The sequence below is a fragment of the Dromiciops gliroides genome, chromosome 2 (assembly GCF_019393635.1).
Source record: "Dromiciops gliroides isolate mDroGli1 chromosome 2, mDroGli1.pri, whole genome shotgun sequence".
Taxonomy (NCBI): Eukaryota; Metazoa; Chordata; class Mammalia; order Microbiotheria; family Microbiotheriidae; genus Dromiciops; species Dromiciops gliroides.
The window spans coordinates 316,763,982-316,782,350 of record NC_057862.1 but is presented as its reverse complement, the minus strand read 5'-3'; the positions used below and the strand labels follow the sequence as shown (position 1 = coordinate 316,782,350).

The 18,369-nt window shown below is 33.9% G+C and overlaps 1 protein-coding gene across 2 annotated transcripts in view; it reads right to left on the bottom strand.

The window, feature by feature from the left end:
- The window catches only part of TCERG1 (transcription elongation regulator 1), a 64,680-nt gene that overhangs the window by 21,492 nt on the left and 24,819 nt on the right, over window positions 1-18,369 (bottom strand). Inside the window, exons 6-11 of one of the 2 annotated variants that reach the window (XM_043983625.1) lie at window positions 14,974-15,216; window positions 9,845-9,907; window positions 8,459-8,659; window positions 6,747-6,859; window positions 5,301-5,389; window positions 1,860-2,020 (exon numbers count right to left, since the gene is read on the bottom strand). In XM_043983625.1, coding sequence (XP_043839560.1) covers window positions 1,860-2,020; window positions 5,301-5,389; window positions 6,747-6,859; window positions 8,459-8,659; window positions 9,845-9,907; window positions 14,974-15,216 — 870 coding nt within the window. The remainder of the gene's footprint in view (window positions 1-1,859; window positions 2,021-5,300; window positions 5,390-6,746; window positions 6,860-8,458; window positions 8,660-9,844; window positions 9,908-14,973; window positions 15,217-18,369) is intronic. The other variant, XM_043983626.1, reaches the window with a different exon arrangement.

Genomic DNA, 18,369 nt, shown 5'->3' with positions numbered 1-18,369 from the left:
TAAATCTAAAATTTTCTTTATTCAAACTTTGACATACAATAAAAACCTTTCCTAATTCATGGAGGTATTACAGATGGGGCTTATTTTTTAGTTTATTGTGATTTTATTAGAACTATACATGTTATTTATCATGCAAGAGATCAACCAAGTGTCCAAAAATCACGTTTTTGAAAATATACTTTGACTAATGAATATCGATGTATGGTGAAGTGAACAGAGCTGAGAGGACATTGTGCGTAGTGACAGCAGTATTGTTCAATGAGTAGTTGTGAATGACTTAGCCACTCTCAGCAGTACAGTGATCCAAGACAATCCCAAGGAACTAATGAGGAAGCATACTATGCACTGCTATAGAAAGAACTGATAAAAAGAACACTTGTGAATTGTACATATATAACCTGATTGCAATCTTGTGGAGGGGGGAGGAAAGGGAGGGAGGGAGGGAGAAAAATTTGGAACTCTAAATCTTATGAAAATGAATGTTGAAAACTATCCTTACATGTAAATGGAAAATAAAATAAATGTTTGTTGAGATATATAGAAAAAAAATAATATATGAAGACATTTCAAAATAATAAAACTCTATATGCAAGAAAGATATTAATTATTAATTAATTAATAATTATGCTTCCTTGAAATTACCAATTGCTAATAGGAGGACCAGGTACATCAGCTGACTCAAAAATTATAATTTTACTTTTAAATAAAAACTTCCATCCTCATCTCTATTTTCATTGTATGGATTAAAAAAATGCACTGTGTCAACTGGAAAAAAAAATGTAACAGGACATTAAAAAAAAAAAACTTTGACTATGGTAGCTCCAGTTTGTAATAAACGCAGGAAAATAAAAAAGATTCAAAAAAAAAAAAGAAAATGTACTTTGGTTACAAAGACTATGGTTCACTAATTTCAGGCATATATAAACACAATGATATTTGAAAGATGAAAACAAAGGGTTCCAAATGTCCTCAGCAATTAACAAGATGTGCAACAGTCTCTTAAGGAGATATAGAAGGAACTCTGGAAGCAGGAAATTACAGTAAAATTTCTGTATAATCCATTAAATTGTTTTAACTTTTCATACTACACATCCTTACAATTGGTTTTACTTGTAAAACACTGAATGATAATTCCACCAAGCAGTGAGGTCATTCCTTAAGATTAGAATTAAGATCTCAAAGATTCACGAAGCCAAATGAAGTTCTGAGACATAAATTCCTATATCAACATTAAAAAAAATCTCTGTACTTAAATGAATGCTGAACAATTTAACAAAAACTTTTTAAGCACTCACCATTATATATTTTTTAAATTTCATTTTCTAATAACGCAAACAATGTAAAATTTAATGAACTCTTTCAATGTGTCCTTTTCCTTCTAGGTACTTTATTTCCCAAAATGCCATCCTCTATTTTGCTTACCCTATTCTGGACTAAAAGGACCTGGAACTTCAGTGACTGGTTTTTTAAACAAGAAAGAGTTTCATATGCCGAATGGAAATGGAATTTTTGGATTACTTTACAATTTTACTTCTAGTCAAAATAGCTGTTAAAAATCCCAATGACTAATATTCTCATTTTACTAATACTGTTTATCAAATCAAAAAAAAATACTGTTCAACAAATATATCTTGCACTAATTCCTGGATATATTAACTAAAGAAATTGTTATTATGTTATAGTGTGTGAGTGTGAGTGTGTGTGTGTTATCCAACTGACATAAAAGCCAATTATTTAGCTATTCTAAATGTCCACATTCCTTGAAAAAGTAGTTTATATTTAAAAAGAATTCATATTTTTTCAAACCATGCGAAATTACTTTTTAAATATTAGAGAATAACATTTAACTTTGCACTCACTTAGTTTCTTTCCTTCTTCCATTCCTTTCTTGTGAGGAGGTTCCTGAATAATTTTATCAACATCAGCTCTTCCAATCAGATCATCAGGTCTGTCCCACATAGAGAGACGAGTTGTGGGGTTATAAAAGAAAACTCGCTCATCTCCAGTCCAAACAACACACCTAAAAATGAATTCAAAAGGCTTATTTTTAGAGACCCTCTATAGTCAGTTTTTTTAAATGATACTTTGAAAAAAATTTTTCTAATCTAATTGCTCCTAAATACAAAGAACAAAGCATGGCTTCTTGAGTAAAAGACATGTTTAATGCCTAACATGAAGATAACTGTGTTGAAAAAACCATAGGAAGCATTAAGCACTTCAGGTTGAAGCACAGTTTAAAGATTATTTAAACATAATCCTTATTAAAATAATCCAGCTTTAGAATGCTAAATTTAAAGCTCTCTCAAAAGTAGAGTGTCAACAACCTGTGAAGGAGAATGATTAAACAACTGTGAAATGAAAAATTTTAAAGAGTGCTGAGGAACAAATAAGTTCATTTATTTTCCAAAAAATCTGCTGCCCAAATGCAACCTGTTACTGAAAAGTCTCTCTCCTCTCTGTCTCTGTAAAAATGGAAAGAGACACAGGCAATACACATATTATAATATAATAATATAAACATAATGCAGTATAAATAAAAAGTACACATTAAATATACAAATGATAGCTGAGAAGCTACTGAAAACCCACTTTGGACATACAATAAGAAATTTATACCTATGACTCTTCAGGAACACTTAGAATTTTTTAATTAGAAGATTTCAGTGTCTTGTTTATATGAAAGACTATTCTACTACTTTCATCCAAAGACTAAAATGTAGTATCTTGTACAAGTTAATTTCCTATAAAATCTTTGGCAGTTAATTACAGGTAGGTTAAGCAATATCTTTAAAAATAATTTGGTAACTTCATCTTTTTAAGTAAAACTTGTGTAAGCTTTTCCAGTTGGTACATAAATATCATACTATTAACTATACCTTCATTTCATTCTATTTGCTCAAATGTGCTACTACACATATATTTCTGTCCAAGGAAGCCCTCTGGTGGCAAATGTGAAGTCAGACACTATTATGGAATTTACAGAGAAATACATATGGATCACAGGGTGGAACTAAGTGCCATTCCACCGACAAAGAGTAAAAATGAGTACAAGGAGAAAGACATTCCATTTGAAGCTTTTTGTAATAACATGTATATGTGATTTCACTTTTACCATCTGAATTCTTCCCACTATAGCATCAACAAGTCAGTCAGTAAGTATACATTAAGCATCTATCATGTGCCAGGCACTGGAGATACCAAGTGCCAATAACAATTCTTAATTACAATGAGCTTGTGTTACGATGGGGAGAAAACAAGTATATATAAATATGTTAGTAAATAAATATAAAGAAAGTAGTTAAATAGGAGGTAGTTTGGTAAGGTTGGACACTAATAGCTGAGAAGAACAGGAAAGACTTCATGAAGAAAATGGCACTTTAACTGTATCTTAAAAGCAGAGTGTCTCTATGACTGAAATAAGGGAGCACATTCTAGGCATGTGGAGTGGTAAGAGCAAAAATACAGAGATAGGAAATGTAGTGTCTTACATCAGGAACAGAAAGAAGACCAATTTGCTGAATCACAGAGTAATGAAAGAAGAGTAATATTCAAGGAGCCTGAAAAGAAAGGTTGAGGCTATATTGTGAAGGACCTTAAAAACTAAACAGGAATTTTAAGAGTCTGGAAATCACTGGGGTTAACTGACAAAGAGAGTGACATGGTCATATATATCTGCACTTAAGAAAAATTAGTTTGGTAGTAGAGTATAAGATATATTTGAGTGGTGAGAAACTAGAGGCAGAGAGACCAATTAAGACTGTTAAAATAGTCTAGGTCAGAGGTGAATGGGTGGTAGCTGTCTGAGTGAGTGAAGAGGTGGGATGGCAGAGATGTAGTGGAAAGAAAAATGAGAAACTCTGGCAACTTATTTGATATGTGGTGAGAGGAAGAATGAAAGTGTACAAGGTAATGCAGAGGATAACAAGAGACACTGGAAGGATGATGGAACTTTCAACAGAAACAGGGAAGGAAAATAGTAAAATCTATTTTTTTAAAATATATGAACTATTCTGATCAGTAAACTACATAAATGATAAGCTAGAAGGGAGTACTGTACATAAAAACAGAAAAACCAGAGTTCAAATCCTGCCTCAAATATTTACTAGCTGTGTGTCCTCCAAGTCACTAAACAACTCTCAGTTTCCTTATCTGTAAATTGTGGATAATAGCACCTACCTTATGGGGCTGTTGTGACAATGACATGCAATAACATGTAAAGTGCTTTCTAAACCTAAAAGCATTATATAAATGCATGCTGTTAACATAAAAGATTATGTAATAGCGCTTTATAACAACACCATATTTACTCCCCTCCCCCCCCCAAATACTGTGAAAACTATACTTCCTGATCGAATGAATATTCTAGTTAAGTCAAATAAATTAGCATTTATTAAGCATCAACTACTGTGTTAAGTGCCAGGAATGCAAAGAAAGGCAAATGTTAGGTGATATTTTAGCATGGACATAAAAGTCAGAAGGCTAGGAGATGAGAGATGAGGGAGAACCAGACACCATCTATCATTTATGCAAATATATACAAAAGAGACAATGAAAATACTTAGTCGGAAGATAGAGTATCATGTATAAGAAACAGCACATGTGGAAGAGAATAAATGGCAAGAAGTTTGGAAATGGTAAGAAGGAAAAAAGTTGTGAAAGGCTTTAAAAACCAAACAGATGATTTTATGTATTTGACCACAGAGGTAAACAGGAGCCACTGTAGTCAAGTGAATTGAGGGATGAGGGAAATGTGGTCAAATGTTTTATCTGTTCAGGTGTTTCAGTCACATCCAACTCTTTGTGCCCCCAATTAGTTTTCTTGGCCAAAGATACTGGAGAGGTTTGCCACTTTCTTCTCCAGTTCATTTTACAGATGAGGAACTGAGGCAAGCAGCTTTAAGTGTCTTGCCCAGGGTCCTATGACCACTATGTATCTGAGGCCAAATTTGAATTCAAGAAGATGAGTCTTCCTAACTTCAGGAGGACCTGAATTCAAATATGACCTAAGACACTTGACACTTATTAGCTGTGTGACCCTGGACAAGTTACTTAACCCTCACTGCCCCGCAAAAAAAAAACAAAAACAAAAATAAAAACAAAACAAAAAAGAGCTGGAACTAAAATAATTGGTATTGGATTACCCAAATTATACAGAAATTTCTTGAGACTTGAAAATATGTCTTTCCCTATAGGAAAAAAATTTCTTAATAAAGGACCCCCCCCAAAAAAATCACCCAATCCATACTAGAAACATGAAAAAGCATAAATAAAAGCATTAGTCACTGGAAATATATACATACCATGGAGTGCCAGGAATAGGTGTAGTTGCTACTGGTTTTGCTTTCTGGGCAGCCTTTTCTTCTTCTGTCATCTCTTCTTCTTTGGGCTCCTATGGAGAAAATATCTCAAAATATGACTTTCTAATATTCTCATTTCCACTTAATTCATAGCAGCAATTTAATGATACAAACCAAAAATGCCTGCAAATTTTACCCCGGGGGGCAGCTAGGTGGCGCAGTGGATAAAGCACCTGGCCTAGATTCAGGAGGACCTGAGTTCAAATCTGACCTCAGACACTTGACACTTACTAGCTGTGTGACCCTGGGCAAGTCACTTAACCCTCATAAAAAAAAATTCACCCCAGGGCTATTGCTAGTGATAAGGTACCTTGAGGGGAGCTTTAAATCAAGGTACCTACTTCAGTGTTCTGCTTCTACCTTCCTATTATATCCAGCCTGCTCCAGACAACCATAATTCACCTCTGTCATTTTCCTACCCTGCTCTTCAGCCACTGCTGCTAGGCACTCTCTGATCTAGGGATCATGCCCTGGAGGAACAAAACCAATGAGCTTTGGAACTCCAGCCCAGTAGCCAGACTCTCTTGATTGCCTGATATATGTCTAGGAAACAACAAACTTCCAATTTTGTTTCACTGCTGCCATTGTCTTGCCTTACAGCCATAGATATCCACCCCACCACTCCACCTCCCTATTCTTCACCCCTAGCTCTGGGAATAATAATCAAATCAAGAACATCATTGCTCTTAGAAAGGGCATGTCAATCAACTACTCAAAATCCTGGTGTCTTTACAGATCAAAACACCTTTCCCTACTCTCCATTCCACTGGAATGTAAGCTCTAAAAGGGCAAGGATTGTCTCTTTTATATTTGTATCCCCAGCACATAGAACAGTGCTTTTCTCATTCATTCTCCTAGCACCAAATTGCCTTCCTCCAAAATAGAAGACTGCAATAGGTGGTCCTGTCTCTAAATGATATGTAGCTGAACAAGAAAGGTTTTGGTCCAGAAAAGGAATAAACCACCACCTCAGTCTAAGTTTTTACATGAAATCTGAAACCACTCTTCCTTATTGGTAGAAAAATACTTCCAGAGAAAATAGCATTTCATTGCGCAATACATTATCATTTAAAACAAGACAATAACCGTAGAAAGGGGAATGAAGAATAAGACTAATTCAATATTTGCCAGTTGTGCAAAATACTTCAATAATTTTAGTAAATTCATTTGGAGTAGAAAAAAATATTTTAAGAAAAATTTTCCCCCAACTAGAAACTCTAGATGTCTTAAAATTTCAGCTCTTATATTTATAATTATGTTCAACTATATCAAACATTTCATGTCAATTTAAGAAATACTTTTATTAAACACCTACATTTTACAAATGCACAAATGGAAAATTACTCAAAATCATTAAACCTCACACTCATTTGGTTCATAGCCCTTTACCTCCTTGATCTCTTTTATGGGTTCTTCTTTGGGTTCCTCTTCCTCTGTCTCCATTGGTAGCGGTTCCTCAGGAGGCTCTTTGATTGGCTCTTTAATTTTTTCTTCTAATTTTTCTATAAAAAGATATTCTATTAAAAGTTTAATCCCCTTCGATACAGATATGGTGGAGTTTCCAAAGTGATTAATATTCAATCTTAAACATAAAAGTTTACAGCTTGATTAATCTTGGTCAAAGAGGTCTTCCACAGTAAGGGATATCTTAAGTGAGAAGATATGTCATCAAATCAAACAGTCAACAGCTGTATGGGACTAAAATTCTAGCTAGAATGTCTAAAATCTAATGAGTGTTTGCCTTAAATTACAAGCTTTATAGCAAGAGCTTAAACTTTTAAGCGTTTATTAAGGTGCATTGGAATCTAGTGATCAGAGAGAAAAAGGCCAAGATTCCTTCATCTATCTATCTATTCCAGCATCTCTCCTCCAGCCAAGCTGAGGACTGGGGCTTGAAAGACCTCACTCCTCCTTCCTCCTCCCAGAAGCCTCCTGTCCAACAGGAAACAGGGCTGTACACACACACACACACACACACACACACACACACACACACACACACACACACACAGCTCCAAGCTAACTGGTTGGCAGCCCTGATTTGCAGAATTAACAGGCAGCTCTACAGATGCAAGTTCCAGACACTAGCCAACTTCCAGTCATTAAAGTCACATGGCTTCCAAATCACATGCTCTTTTCACATGGCAGAGTCTCCCTGCAATATCTCTCCAGCAGGGGGGGCCATTCCAATTCTAACACAGCTAATGATAAAAAAATGTTTCTTTTGTGGATATTACTCAATAAATCTGTGGTACTAAGTTCTAGTTGCATAAAATGAACTTATATCTGTACAGCTCAAGCACTTTAAACACTTTCCATCTTTTATTTCAGCACTCTGAACCATATTTTAAGTAAAAACAACATAATGGCATTTGAGGGAAATGCTAGTAGGACAGTCACAAAAATACACACTAATACATGGAATTCATAAGGACATATATGAATTCATCTGCACTCATTTAATCTATGTAAATGTTAATACTCTCTTATACTTCTCTTTGTTGCCCATTGCATAACTCTTTCAGGGAGCATTTATAAAAGTCATTTATTGGAATGAAAAACTCTTGTGGCCTCCAACACAATGTACTACCCAGAACACATTCCTTCATTATGAGGACCAGTCTTATCAAACATAAATCTTTTTTAAAACAAATTACAAATTACATATATTCCTGATAATACATAGACAAAGAGAAAATCATTTCAACATCCCTAAATAATTAAAGCTTAAAAATGGAGAAAACTGACAAATCTGTAAGAACATGTCAATTTCAAGTTTTTAAAGCAAATCCAAATAAGTGATCAAAATAATCTCCCTCCAATGTTATATAAATTAATCTTAGGGGGCAGCTAGGTGACACAGTGGATAAAGCACCAGCCCTGGATTCAGGAGGACCTGAGTTCAAATCCGGCCTTGGACATTTGACACTTACTACCTCTGTGACCCTGGGCAAGTCACTTAACCCTCATTACCCCGGGGAAGGAAAAAAAAAAGAAATTAATCTTAAAGGTTACAGGTAAATTCTCAAAATTTCATATAGTACTAAATATGCTTTATCAAAATAGATTAGGACAACCTCATAGGTCACAAACTACTATACCTTTTTCCTTTAGTTCTTGGGGTTTTTCCCAGGTTGATTCTAATGTCCTATTATTATAATAATATGTCTTCCCATCTGCTGTTTTATATTCTGTCCATTCAGAAACTGCTGTTGCTCCAGCTAAGGTAGCAGGTGAAGCAGCAATAGCAACCTGGGGATGTATCATGGGTACAATAGGAGGGGCCATTCCTGGCAATACACCTAAAAGAGAATAATGAAAAATAAAACAATAAGGTATCAACTGCAAAGTAAAAAAATTAATCTTAAAATGAACTAAATAATTTTTAGTAAACTTGTTTTTTATGCAAAAAATGAATAAAGTAATGAGACTAAAATCTCATAAAAAGTGTACTACTCTAAAGATGTCTATGATTTCCTTCCTTTTGAAGTATCAATATACATGAAATACAACAAAGAATTGTCAATGTTGAATCTTCTCTCATACTGTAACTTTTTTAAAATTATTTTCAAATAAGAAAACAGCTGAAACATTAAATTATAAATACAACAGTACATAAAATTATACTGTCAACATAGAAAAATAACAATTCTTTAATTTTTTGGAAATGAAAAGACAAAAACACTATCAAAAGCATAATTAAATCTCAAACAATCTTCTAGTTCTAAATTGGTATTAATCACTAAGTCCATGGACTGTCAATGACATATTAACCAAATCCATTTCATGTCACCTAACACTTAACTTCACCCAAGCCACCTGTTATCTTCAACTATCTCTCAAAATTCAGCTTTTAATTTTCATTAATAAGCATAGAAAACGTGCTCGTTTTTTTAAAGTCTTGGCTTTACTTTTTACAAACTAGATAAGTACATATTAAATAAAACATACTCTCATGTCCTACATAATAAACAAAGAGATAAAAACTAAAAATTTAATTAAAATGCCTTTATATAAGTCCAAGTTTAATAACATGGTAAAATCTTTTAGCAACACTTTAATTCAGTAACTTAAAAATGTAAACTTACATTATACATACAAACAGTCATACATACATACCTACTAGCATGCAAGCACAATCACATCACTTTACACATGGAAATGATTTTTTTAATTAACTGAAAAACACACACACACCAAAATTTAAACTAAAATTTAAATGTTATGTATATGGGAATGAAATAGTTCACACTTATTACATAAAGTAATAATTAAAGTAATCTGACCTTATTTTGTTTTTGTGAACCAAAAAATACTAAATCTATTGGGAAAATTAAGTGTTGGCCAAATGTGACATCTGCATTTATACTGCTCATAAGAAAGCAAAATATAAAAATCCACTCACTTGGGAAAAAAAATATAAACAACAACATTCACTACCATGCCAACTTACAGACAAAACGAACTAAGATGGTTTTAAGAATTACCGGTCTTGGTGGTAGCGACTGTCTTTACATACGGGCAGCTGACTATTTGCATCATTGCTACACCTGTAAAATGGATAAGCAAGCATGTTGGAAAGCTGCCATTGTATGTCAGCTACCACTGGGATTCAGGATAATAATAATTTACCAGTACAATTTAGAATGCCATTTCCATTGGAAAAGACAAAGACCACAGGAAAGAATTTCTTATTTCTCTGACATTTCAGGAAGTGGTGCCAAATTGTCAATAATACTAACTATAAATTATAGCAACAGTTACCTCTATATTAAACCAGCTACCATAACAACATTTGGAGGAATCTCAGGGGTTTAAATTCAATATGGGAAGACCTCTTCTTCCATGCACACACATTTAAAATTCTCATATGGGTCACTTTCCCATAGGACATCAAAACCCATGCTGCTGTTGCTTAGAAACTAAGGAAGGCCGATGCAGCATGAAACTGACAATACACTCTCCTGTTTGACTATGCTGCTAGGAACCACATGCAATAGCTAATGCATGGATACATTCGTGCAGGGAAAATAAGGCAAAGAAGAGGGTAAGGAATGAGGGTAGATGAAAATGTCTCAAAGCAAAGCATACTTTTTTTTTTTAATGGCACAGAAGGAGCAAGGTGAAGCTCAAATAGTGGCACAATGGCAATGCTCAGTACTATAGAATGGCAATGTTTTGTTCTACAGAATTACAACAGCTGGGAATGTTGTGAAGGCAGCATAGGATACTAAGAAAACTGCCACTCCCTCATTCCTTCAGTACGGTATGCACAGAGAACTACATGTAAATAATCATGTAATTTAACCTGAATTATCAATGAATAAAATGTGCTATGAAGAAAATTGCACCCTACGCAATTTTCAGATATATAATTCTCTTACTAAACAATTGTTGTGGCAGAAGGGGAGATTAAAGGGAAAGCTTGAAATTCAAAACCAAATTATAACCATTTTAATTTAGGCTTCAAGAATAATCAAAGACAAAAGTAAAAAGAGAGAACTTGATGGAAATAACTACATTTTGGCAGCAAGAAAAAATAATCATGCTTTCCCTCAAATTATCTTTTATCCTTGAAAAGGACAGGGAAAATTCATTCTAACACTCAAGATGAAATTAAACCCCTGGGTTTGTAAACTAATAAAACACAAATATTAAAATAAAAATTTTAGAATAAAACAGTTTTATGTTTTATTGGTTTTTAAGATTAAAGAATGTCTCCAATTTTACTAAACTTTTTAATACAAAATTTTAATAAAAAACTAAAAATATTAAATCTTAAACAAGAAACAAAAGTCTTCTACTATATGGTATTGAACAAGGCATCTAGGTTTTTTTGTTTGTTTCAAGTTAAGATTTGGTGTTATTAATGTTTAAAAGAATGCATTGTAAAAATTCGTTTTGTGAAGGAAGTTAGAGCATGTTTTAGATCTAAGTCAGTATAAACACTGCCATCTGCAGGATGACTAGACCAATTATCTTAATTTTATAGATGGAACTTCTTAATAAATTAGAGTAATTTCAAGATTATCCTCACCCCAATGAATATATCATTAATTTTTAAATATATGAAAATAGTATAAAAATGAGATTAATTTTAGGGATTATTAGCCCTTACTAACTAAATCAGCTAGGCCAACATGTATCTTATTTCATTTTTTAAAATATAGAGCATAAAAAAACTCATATTTTAAAATTTTTTTAATGCTAAACATAAAAAGACAAAAGCTTATCTGTCTAGGTGGTCACATCCATATGATGAAAATAATTACACATTTTAATTCAACTATTTTTAAGGGAACAGTTACCCAACTATCCTAAATATTTGTCTCTTCAAAGTATGTTCTTTTAAGAAAAATACTTTTTATTAAGTTATTAGCTTTTAACCTCAGAAATTAAAGTAGGAATTTTCACAGATTCCACACTTCACAAATTAAAGAATTTTCTAAAATTCTAAATGAGGTTTTTCAACTTCTAAAATTGGAAACTCAATTCTATAATCCTATTCCAACTGATGGTCCTTATCACTGCTCTTTCTGATGCCTTTACTTACTTCACATTTCCCCTATTTCTTCTCTTTTCCCTTATTTTAATCACTGTCTCTCTCTCTCCCTCTCCCTCTCTCCCTCCTTTAGTCATTTACTTTAGAACTATTGGTGCTCTTTAAATGTAATGAATTTGTTACTGTTCCTGCTGTGGACTTGCTGTTTCTCTTTCTCTTGCCCCAGGGTGAGATCAAGGGTATAAAAGGAGGAAAGGAGATAAAAATAAGGAACAGATAAATCGAATGAAGAAGGAATAAAAGTGCTATTTCTACATTTCCTCTTCCAACTTCAATGAAACATTCTGAAAGAATGTATTAACAGAAATGAAAGGAAATGGTAAGATTTTATGACGCTACTTTCACTCTATTAGCCTCTTTCCCCAAAGAATCACAGAACTTTAAAAGGTTCCTTGGAGTTTACTACATGCAAAAGAGAGTTAATTAAATAATCTCTTCTACGATATTCCTAATAAACTTTGCTTCCAGTGACAGGAAGATCACTACTTCAGAATGCACAAATCTCCAATACTGGATAATTCTAATTTGTACAAAAGTTTTTATAGAGCTAAATTCTGCCTACCTGTAACTTCTACCCACTGGTCCTAGTTCTTCCCTTTGGAACAACAAGGGATAAATCGAGTACCTCTCCCCCAAGACAACCTTTCAAATGTTTCAAGGCAGCAAATAATATCACCAGTCTCCCCTGCCTTCATCTTCTCTAACCTAAACATGCCCAACTCCTTCAACTGTTCAGAACTTGAGATCTCATCTTATGCAGTTGGAACTAATAAAAGATGAAATTAAAATAAGAGAAAGTTTTTTTCCCGTTTCAGAAAACCCTTCCACTAATTCTTTGTTTTTTAAAAGAAAAAGTGGCAGATTTATAACCAAGTCAAAATCATACTGCAAAGAATGACAGGGTTGTTTTTTTTTCCCTTTTCTTGAACATAAAGGAAATTAAGATTCAAGCAATTAAATTTTTGGTATATGCTATTAGCAAAGACACAAAGTCTGTGAGAGTATGGGATCTGTACTGGAGATAACAAGTGGTTTTGCTGAGCTGCAGTGAAGAGTATGCGAAAGGAAAATAGAGGGAAATAAAGCAAGAATGGTAAGATAGCACCATATTGTGCAGAACTTTGAATGCCAGTTTCAGGAGTCTGAACTTTATTCAGTAGATAATAGGAATCCAAAGTTTTTAGGAGTAGCCTTAACAGAACTGGACCAGGCCAGAGATTTACATTCTAAGAGGGCTGGGCACCTGGAAATAAGAAATCTCCTACCTTTAAGGCTGTTATGGTTTCTGAGCTACTGCTGAGCTGCTCCAAGTCATCACCGATTAATAAATGTGAACAGTTTGACAAGTACTTAAAAACTACAATTAGTCATAGGGCAATAATTTCTAAGTAAAGCCTGTCATTTTTATCAGCTTGGCAAACACATGTTATTTAAAAACCTAAATAAAATGCATTTTAAATTGGAAAAGAACAGTAATGCTCTTCTCCTTGAGATAAAACTTCTAAAATATCAATTATACCAAAGATTAAAGTAAAGACAAATGATGTCTTTTACATGACTTTCAGAACAAGGACTCTTACTAATGTTTAGGAAGTGTATTTTGTCTCTTGTTCTTACATTTATGTTACTTAATATGTGTTGATATTTTCTACAAATTATTTTCACATATAGGACTATCTCATTCTATACTTATTCTCACAATCATCTAAAAAGTAACAGGAAAAATAAGGATTCTTTCAAGCTTTTGGTCATCACTTTGAATCATATAAAAGAATTAGCTCACAAAAAGCCAATCTTTTAATCTTCTTGTTAAAGAGGGCTAGGGCTCACAGCTAGGTGGCACAGTGGATAAAGCACTGGTCCTGGATTCAGAAAGACCTGAGTTCAAACCTGAACTCAAACACTTGACACTAGCTGTGTGACCCTGGGCAAGTCACTTAACCCTCACTGCCCTGCCAAAAAAAAAAAAAAAAAAAGAGGGCTATCTGAAGAAAGTTTCCTTTAATTTGATTTCAAAAAACAAAATATTTACATCTAAAGAAGTAGTGATGCTTGCATTAGATATGTACATGCCTGAAAATTATTTCTGAACTACTTCTACATCCTGATTCAAAAGGAATCAACATGAGATGCTAATAGCAAGATATAATGCAAAATCACTAGACTGAATCTGGGGACCTGTGCTCTACTACTAACTATGTACCCCATGGCAACTTACAACCTCTATGGACAGCTAGGTGGTGCAATGTATAGAGCACTAGCCCTGGATTCAGGAGTACCTGAGTTCAAATCCAGCCTCAGACACTTGACACTTACTAGCTGTGTGATCCTGGGCAAGTCACTTAACCCCAATTGCCTCACTTAAAAAAAAAAAATCAAGGGGGTAAGACTGATCCAAGGACGAGTTCTAAAATTCTATTATTTTAAATGTCCTTGGCAAGAACAAGAGGATCTAAATTAGGAATAACCAGCACTACCATTATTCATTCAACTACCTTTAAAGTTTCCTCACTAATTTTACTCTCCACCCCTCAAGTATTAAAATTCTTATTTGGTAAAAAATATTAAACTTTGCCTTGATTTCAGCTTAAGATAGGATCTAGGCCTTTGTCTTACAGAAAGTTTTCTAGCGTCTAGGGTTTTTCTCCTTAAATTAAATCTTTGCATTCTATTTCATAGTTTAATGTCCATAAAATGTATAACACTTTTTATTCCATTAATAGACTTGATCCCTTAAAAATAACTGAATTTAAAACATGTAAAATGCAAAAACAATACCAATTTTTACATTTAAAGCTAATATTCAAGATAACTATGTTTTAGATGACTAACTTTGACAACTGGTGTATATATCGGGTGTGAAAATACAAAAACAAAAGATACATTTACCAAAAACTAAAAGAGAAACTACTGCAATAAGCCATGAATCTTTCAAAAAACATTTTTAAATGGGTGAGATTCAAGGCAAATTCCATATGCAACAGACACATGAGAACAAACTTGCTGACATATGAAAAACATAGCAAATAAGAAAATTATCAGATGCTGGTTTACCTGGTAGTGGAATAGGCATGCCAGGAAGGGGAACACGAAATGGAGGTACCATTACAGGTGGAAAAGCAGGTATTGCCGCTGTTGGCTGAGGTACTGAATGAGGAACTGCAGGAGGCAATGTCTGGGGGTGTGGCTGGGGAACAGTCTGTACAGGTGTCGCTGTTGGAGCTGGGGTTGAAACACTAACTGAAGGTGTGGCAACTGAAACAGCAGAACTTGGTGTCTGATCTTGTGTGGTGGGTGCTGATAAAAGATGAAACAAAAAACATATTTTAAGCCTTCATAAACCATATCACACGTTTAGAAAGTATTACTTATAAACACGAGATACATTAAATTAATATGTATCAGTTATCCTGGTCCTATCTTTAGAAAAATCCACATATATCACACCACTATAAAAATCTTACCAGATCTAAACTATCACTTTAAAGTATTTTTTGTAAAGTCAATGATAAAAACCAATTTTGAACTTTTATTTGATGGGGAAAAAAAACACTACCCAATTTGTAACTATTTAATTAGAAGTAAATGTTTTTAAGTGAAGATGGTGGCTTCAAATACAGTGTAGGCCAGGCGAAGACAGGAAAAGCAATACTAAGTAACTTAAAGTCATTCAATGATCCAAACAACTTGTCATTATTTGGGCTTTAAAAAAAAATGTAAACAGTTGCTAATAAAGGAAAACTCATTTAACTTTAAGGAATGTAAGCAATTTATGACAACCATGGCTAAATAAATGGCAATGGAGCTAAACAACTATCTTTCAGGAACCAAGGAATCAAACAGTCACAGACCAGGTCTTAGGACATAATACGATAGTAATATAATTTGAAAAATGCACCAAAAGTAAACTGATATAACATTTTACTAGTTCTCAATTATTATCATTTAGCATTAAAAAGGGAGTGTCAAATATGTATGGTAAACATCTGAGAAACCAAATATTAAGGCACTTGTCTAGTAATATGAATTACATGGAAATAACATCTATGACAATTCATATTTATGACACTTCCCCACTACAGGATGCTTATTTTAACAATTGAAAAGAGCTATAAAAATGTAATTACTCTTCTCAATTATTTTCCTACAAAAGTCAATTAGTATTATCCTCATTTTTTATGAATTTGCTAAAGGTAAGAAAAATGAGTCCATGAAGAACTAGGACAAGACTTATAATGTGTTTTTCTATATTATCCACAGGGTTCACTGAATTATACACTTTAAAATAATTTTATATGCATGATTGTATATTATATATCACAAACAAAGGTAATACAGTAGGAACAAAATTTTAATGTAAAAGTTGCCAAAGATCAATGTTAAATTTCATCCTAGTAAAGATGCACTAGTGGAATTAGTGAAAATACTTGCCCAACCCATTCCCTTAGGTATTCCTACTCAGGACTTCCTGCATCAGAAATGAGTCCAGTAATCCTTAAAAGAAATAGTCAAAAGAAGGATGCTGGAGAACTAAGAAAAAGTTCTTTAGAACAACATAATTCATTTTTTCCATAATTCATTTTCTAAAATGAAAAGTTCTTTAGAACAACATAATTCATTTTTTCCATAATTCATTTTCTAAAATGATTCACTAAAACCCCAGCCTCCAGGAATACTATTTACTTGACCTAAAGGCTCTAGGTAAGAAAGCAAGCATTACCTTAACATCACAACATGGACAATTGTTAAAAAGTAGGTGAGAGAACAGCCTTAAAAAGATGAATGCAACATTGCAGTTAAAAAAAGATATGGGGAGCAGCTAGGTGGTGCAGTGAATAAAGTACCAGCCCTGAATTCAGGAGGACCTGAGTTCAAATCCAACCTCAGACACTTGACACTTACTAGCTGTGTGACCCTGGGCAAGTCACTTAACCCCCATTGCCCAGAAAAAAAGAAAAAAAAAGATTTGCACTCAAGATAGAAGATAATTCAGTATTTTTATCTCGAATCAAAAATTACACCTCCCACTGAATAGAAGAGAATCGTCTTAGTAAAGGCAGAGAATATTACTGAGAAAAACAAAAGTTTTGAAATGAAGGATAAAATTTAAGAAAATATTAATACACAGTACACTAACAAAACAGGCAGTATAGAATAAACAAAGACAGTCTCAAAACAAGATCTGTGTTCAGGTTTGACCTCTAAAATACTAAATGTTGACTCTGGGTAAATCACTTAAATTCTCAGTGCTCCAGACCCAAGGTGTCAATCACTGGGGGAAGAAATCAGTTGAAATGCAAGGGAGAGAAAAAAAAAAAGAAAGAAAAGAAATGCAAGGGAGAGGGGCAGCTAGGTGGCTCAGTAGATAAGTTGCTGGCCCTGAATTCAGGAGGACCTGAGTTCATATCCGGCCTCAGACACTTGACACTTACAACCTGTGTGACCCTGGGCAAGTCACTTAACCCTCACTGCCCCACACAAAAGAGAAATGCAAGGAGGAGAAATACTTTTTTTTAAATTAATAAAAAATAAAAACACAATAGAACATAAATAATGTTGATTTATGGTTTTCAAAGTCAATATGCTGCGAACTTCTATTCCCCATCCTGTTATCTGAATTTGACACCACTGCTCTAGACTACTCTCAAATAGTATAAATTAGACATGTCTGCTGACATGCATTGGTAGAAGGACACCAATGAAATCAGAAATCTAGTCCCTGTTATACAATTAAACAACTAGGGCAGTTAGGTGGCAACAATGGATAAAGTGTCAGGCCTGGAGTAAGGAAGACTCCTCTTCCTGAGTTCAAATCTGGCCTCAGACACTTACTAGCTGTGTGACCCTGGGTAAGTCACTTAATCCTGTTTGCCTGAGTTCTTCATCTGTAAAATGAGCTGGAGAAGGAAATGGCAAACCACTCCAGTATCTTTGCCAAGAAAATCCCAAATGGGGTCATGAAGACTTGGACATGACTAAAACGAATGAACAAAAAAAAATGACTTACTAAGAGGCAATTCAGCTCTAGGGGATATACCTGATAAAATAGGGGATAGCTGGGAGTATCATGGTCAATATCCTCACCTAAAGTAGTAACACCACTTTGTATTTGTATAGTGCTTGACATTTTTCAAAGCTCTTTTGCCTATTATCAATATTTGACCCTAACCTTATAAGGTGGGCAGAAGAAAAAAGTTATGAAAACTAGCCAAGAAAAGTTTCTTTTGCCCTTTTTTTGCCATTCTCCCATTTCTATTAGTTTTTCAGGTGAAAAAACTCAATGGAAATTTTTGCATGACCAAACGGGTTCTGTAAAGACTCAATTTTTGTGCCATAAAAAGGCAAACTCTCAATATATTAGAAGTACTAGGACCAGAACAGAATCAGGTACTGTTTGGCAACTCCATTACCTAAACCAAAAGGTAGTTCTGAGTCATAAATCCAGGGCAA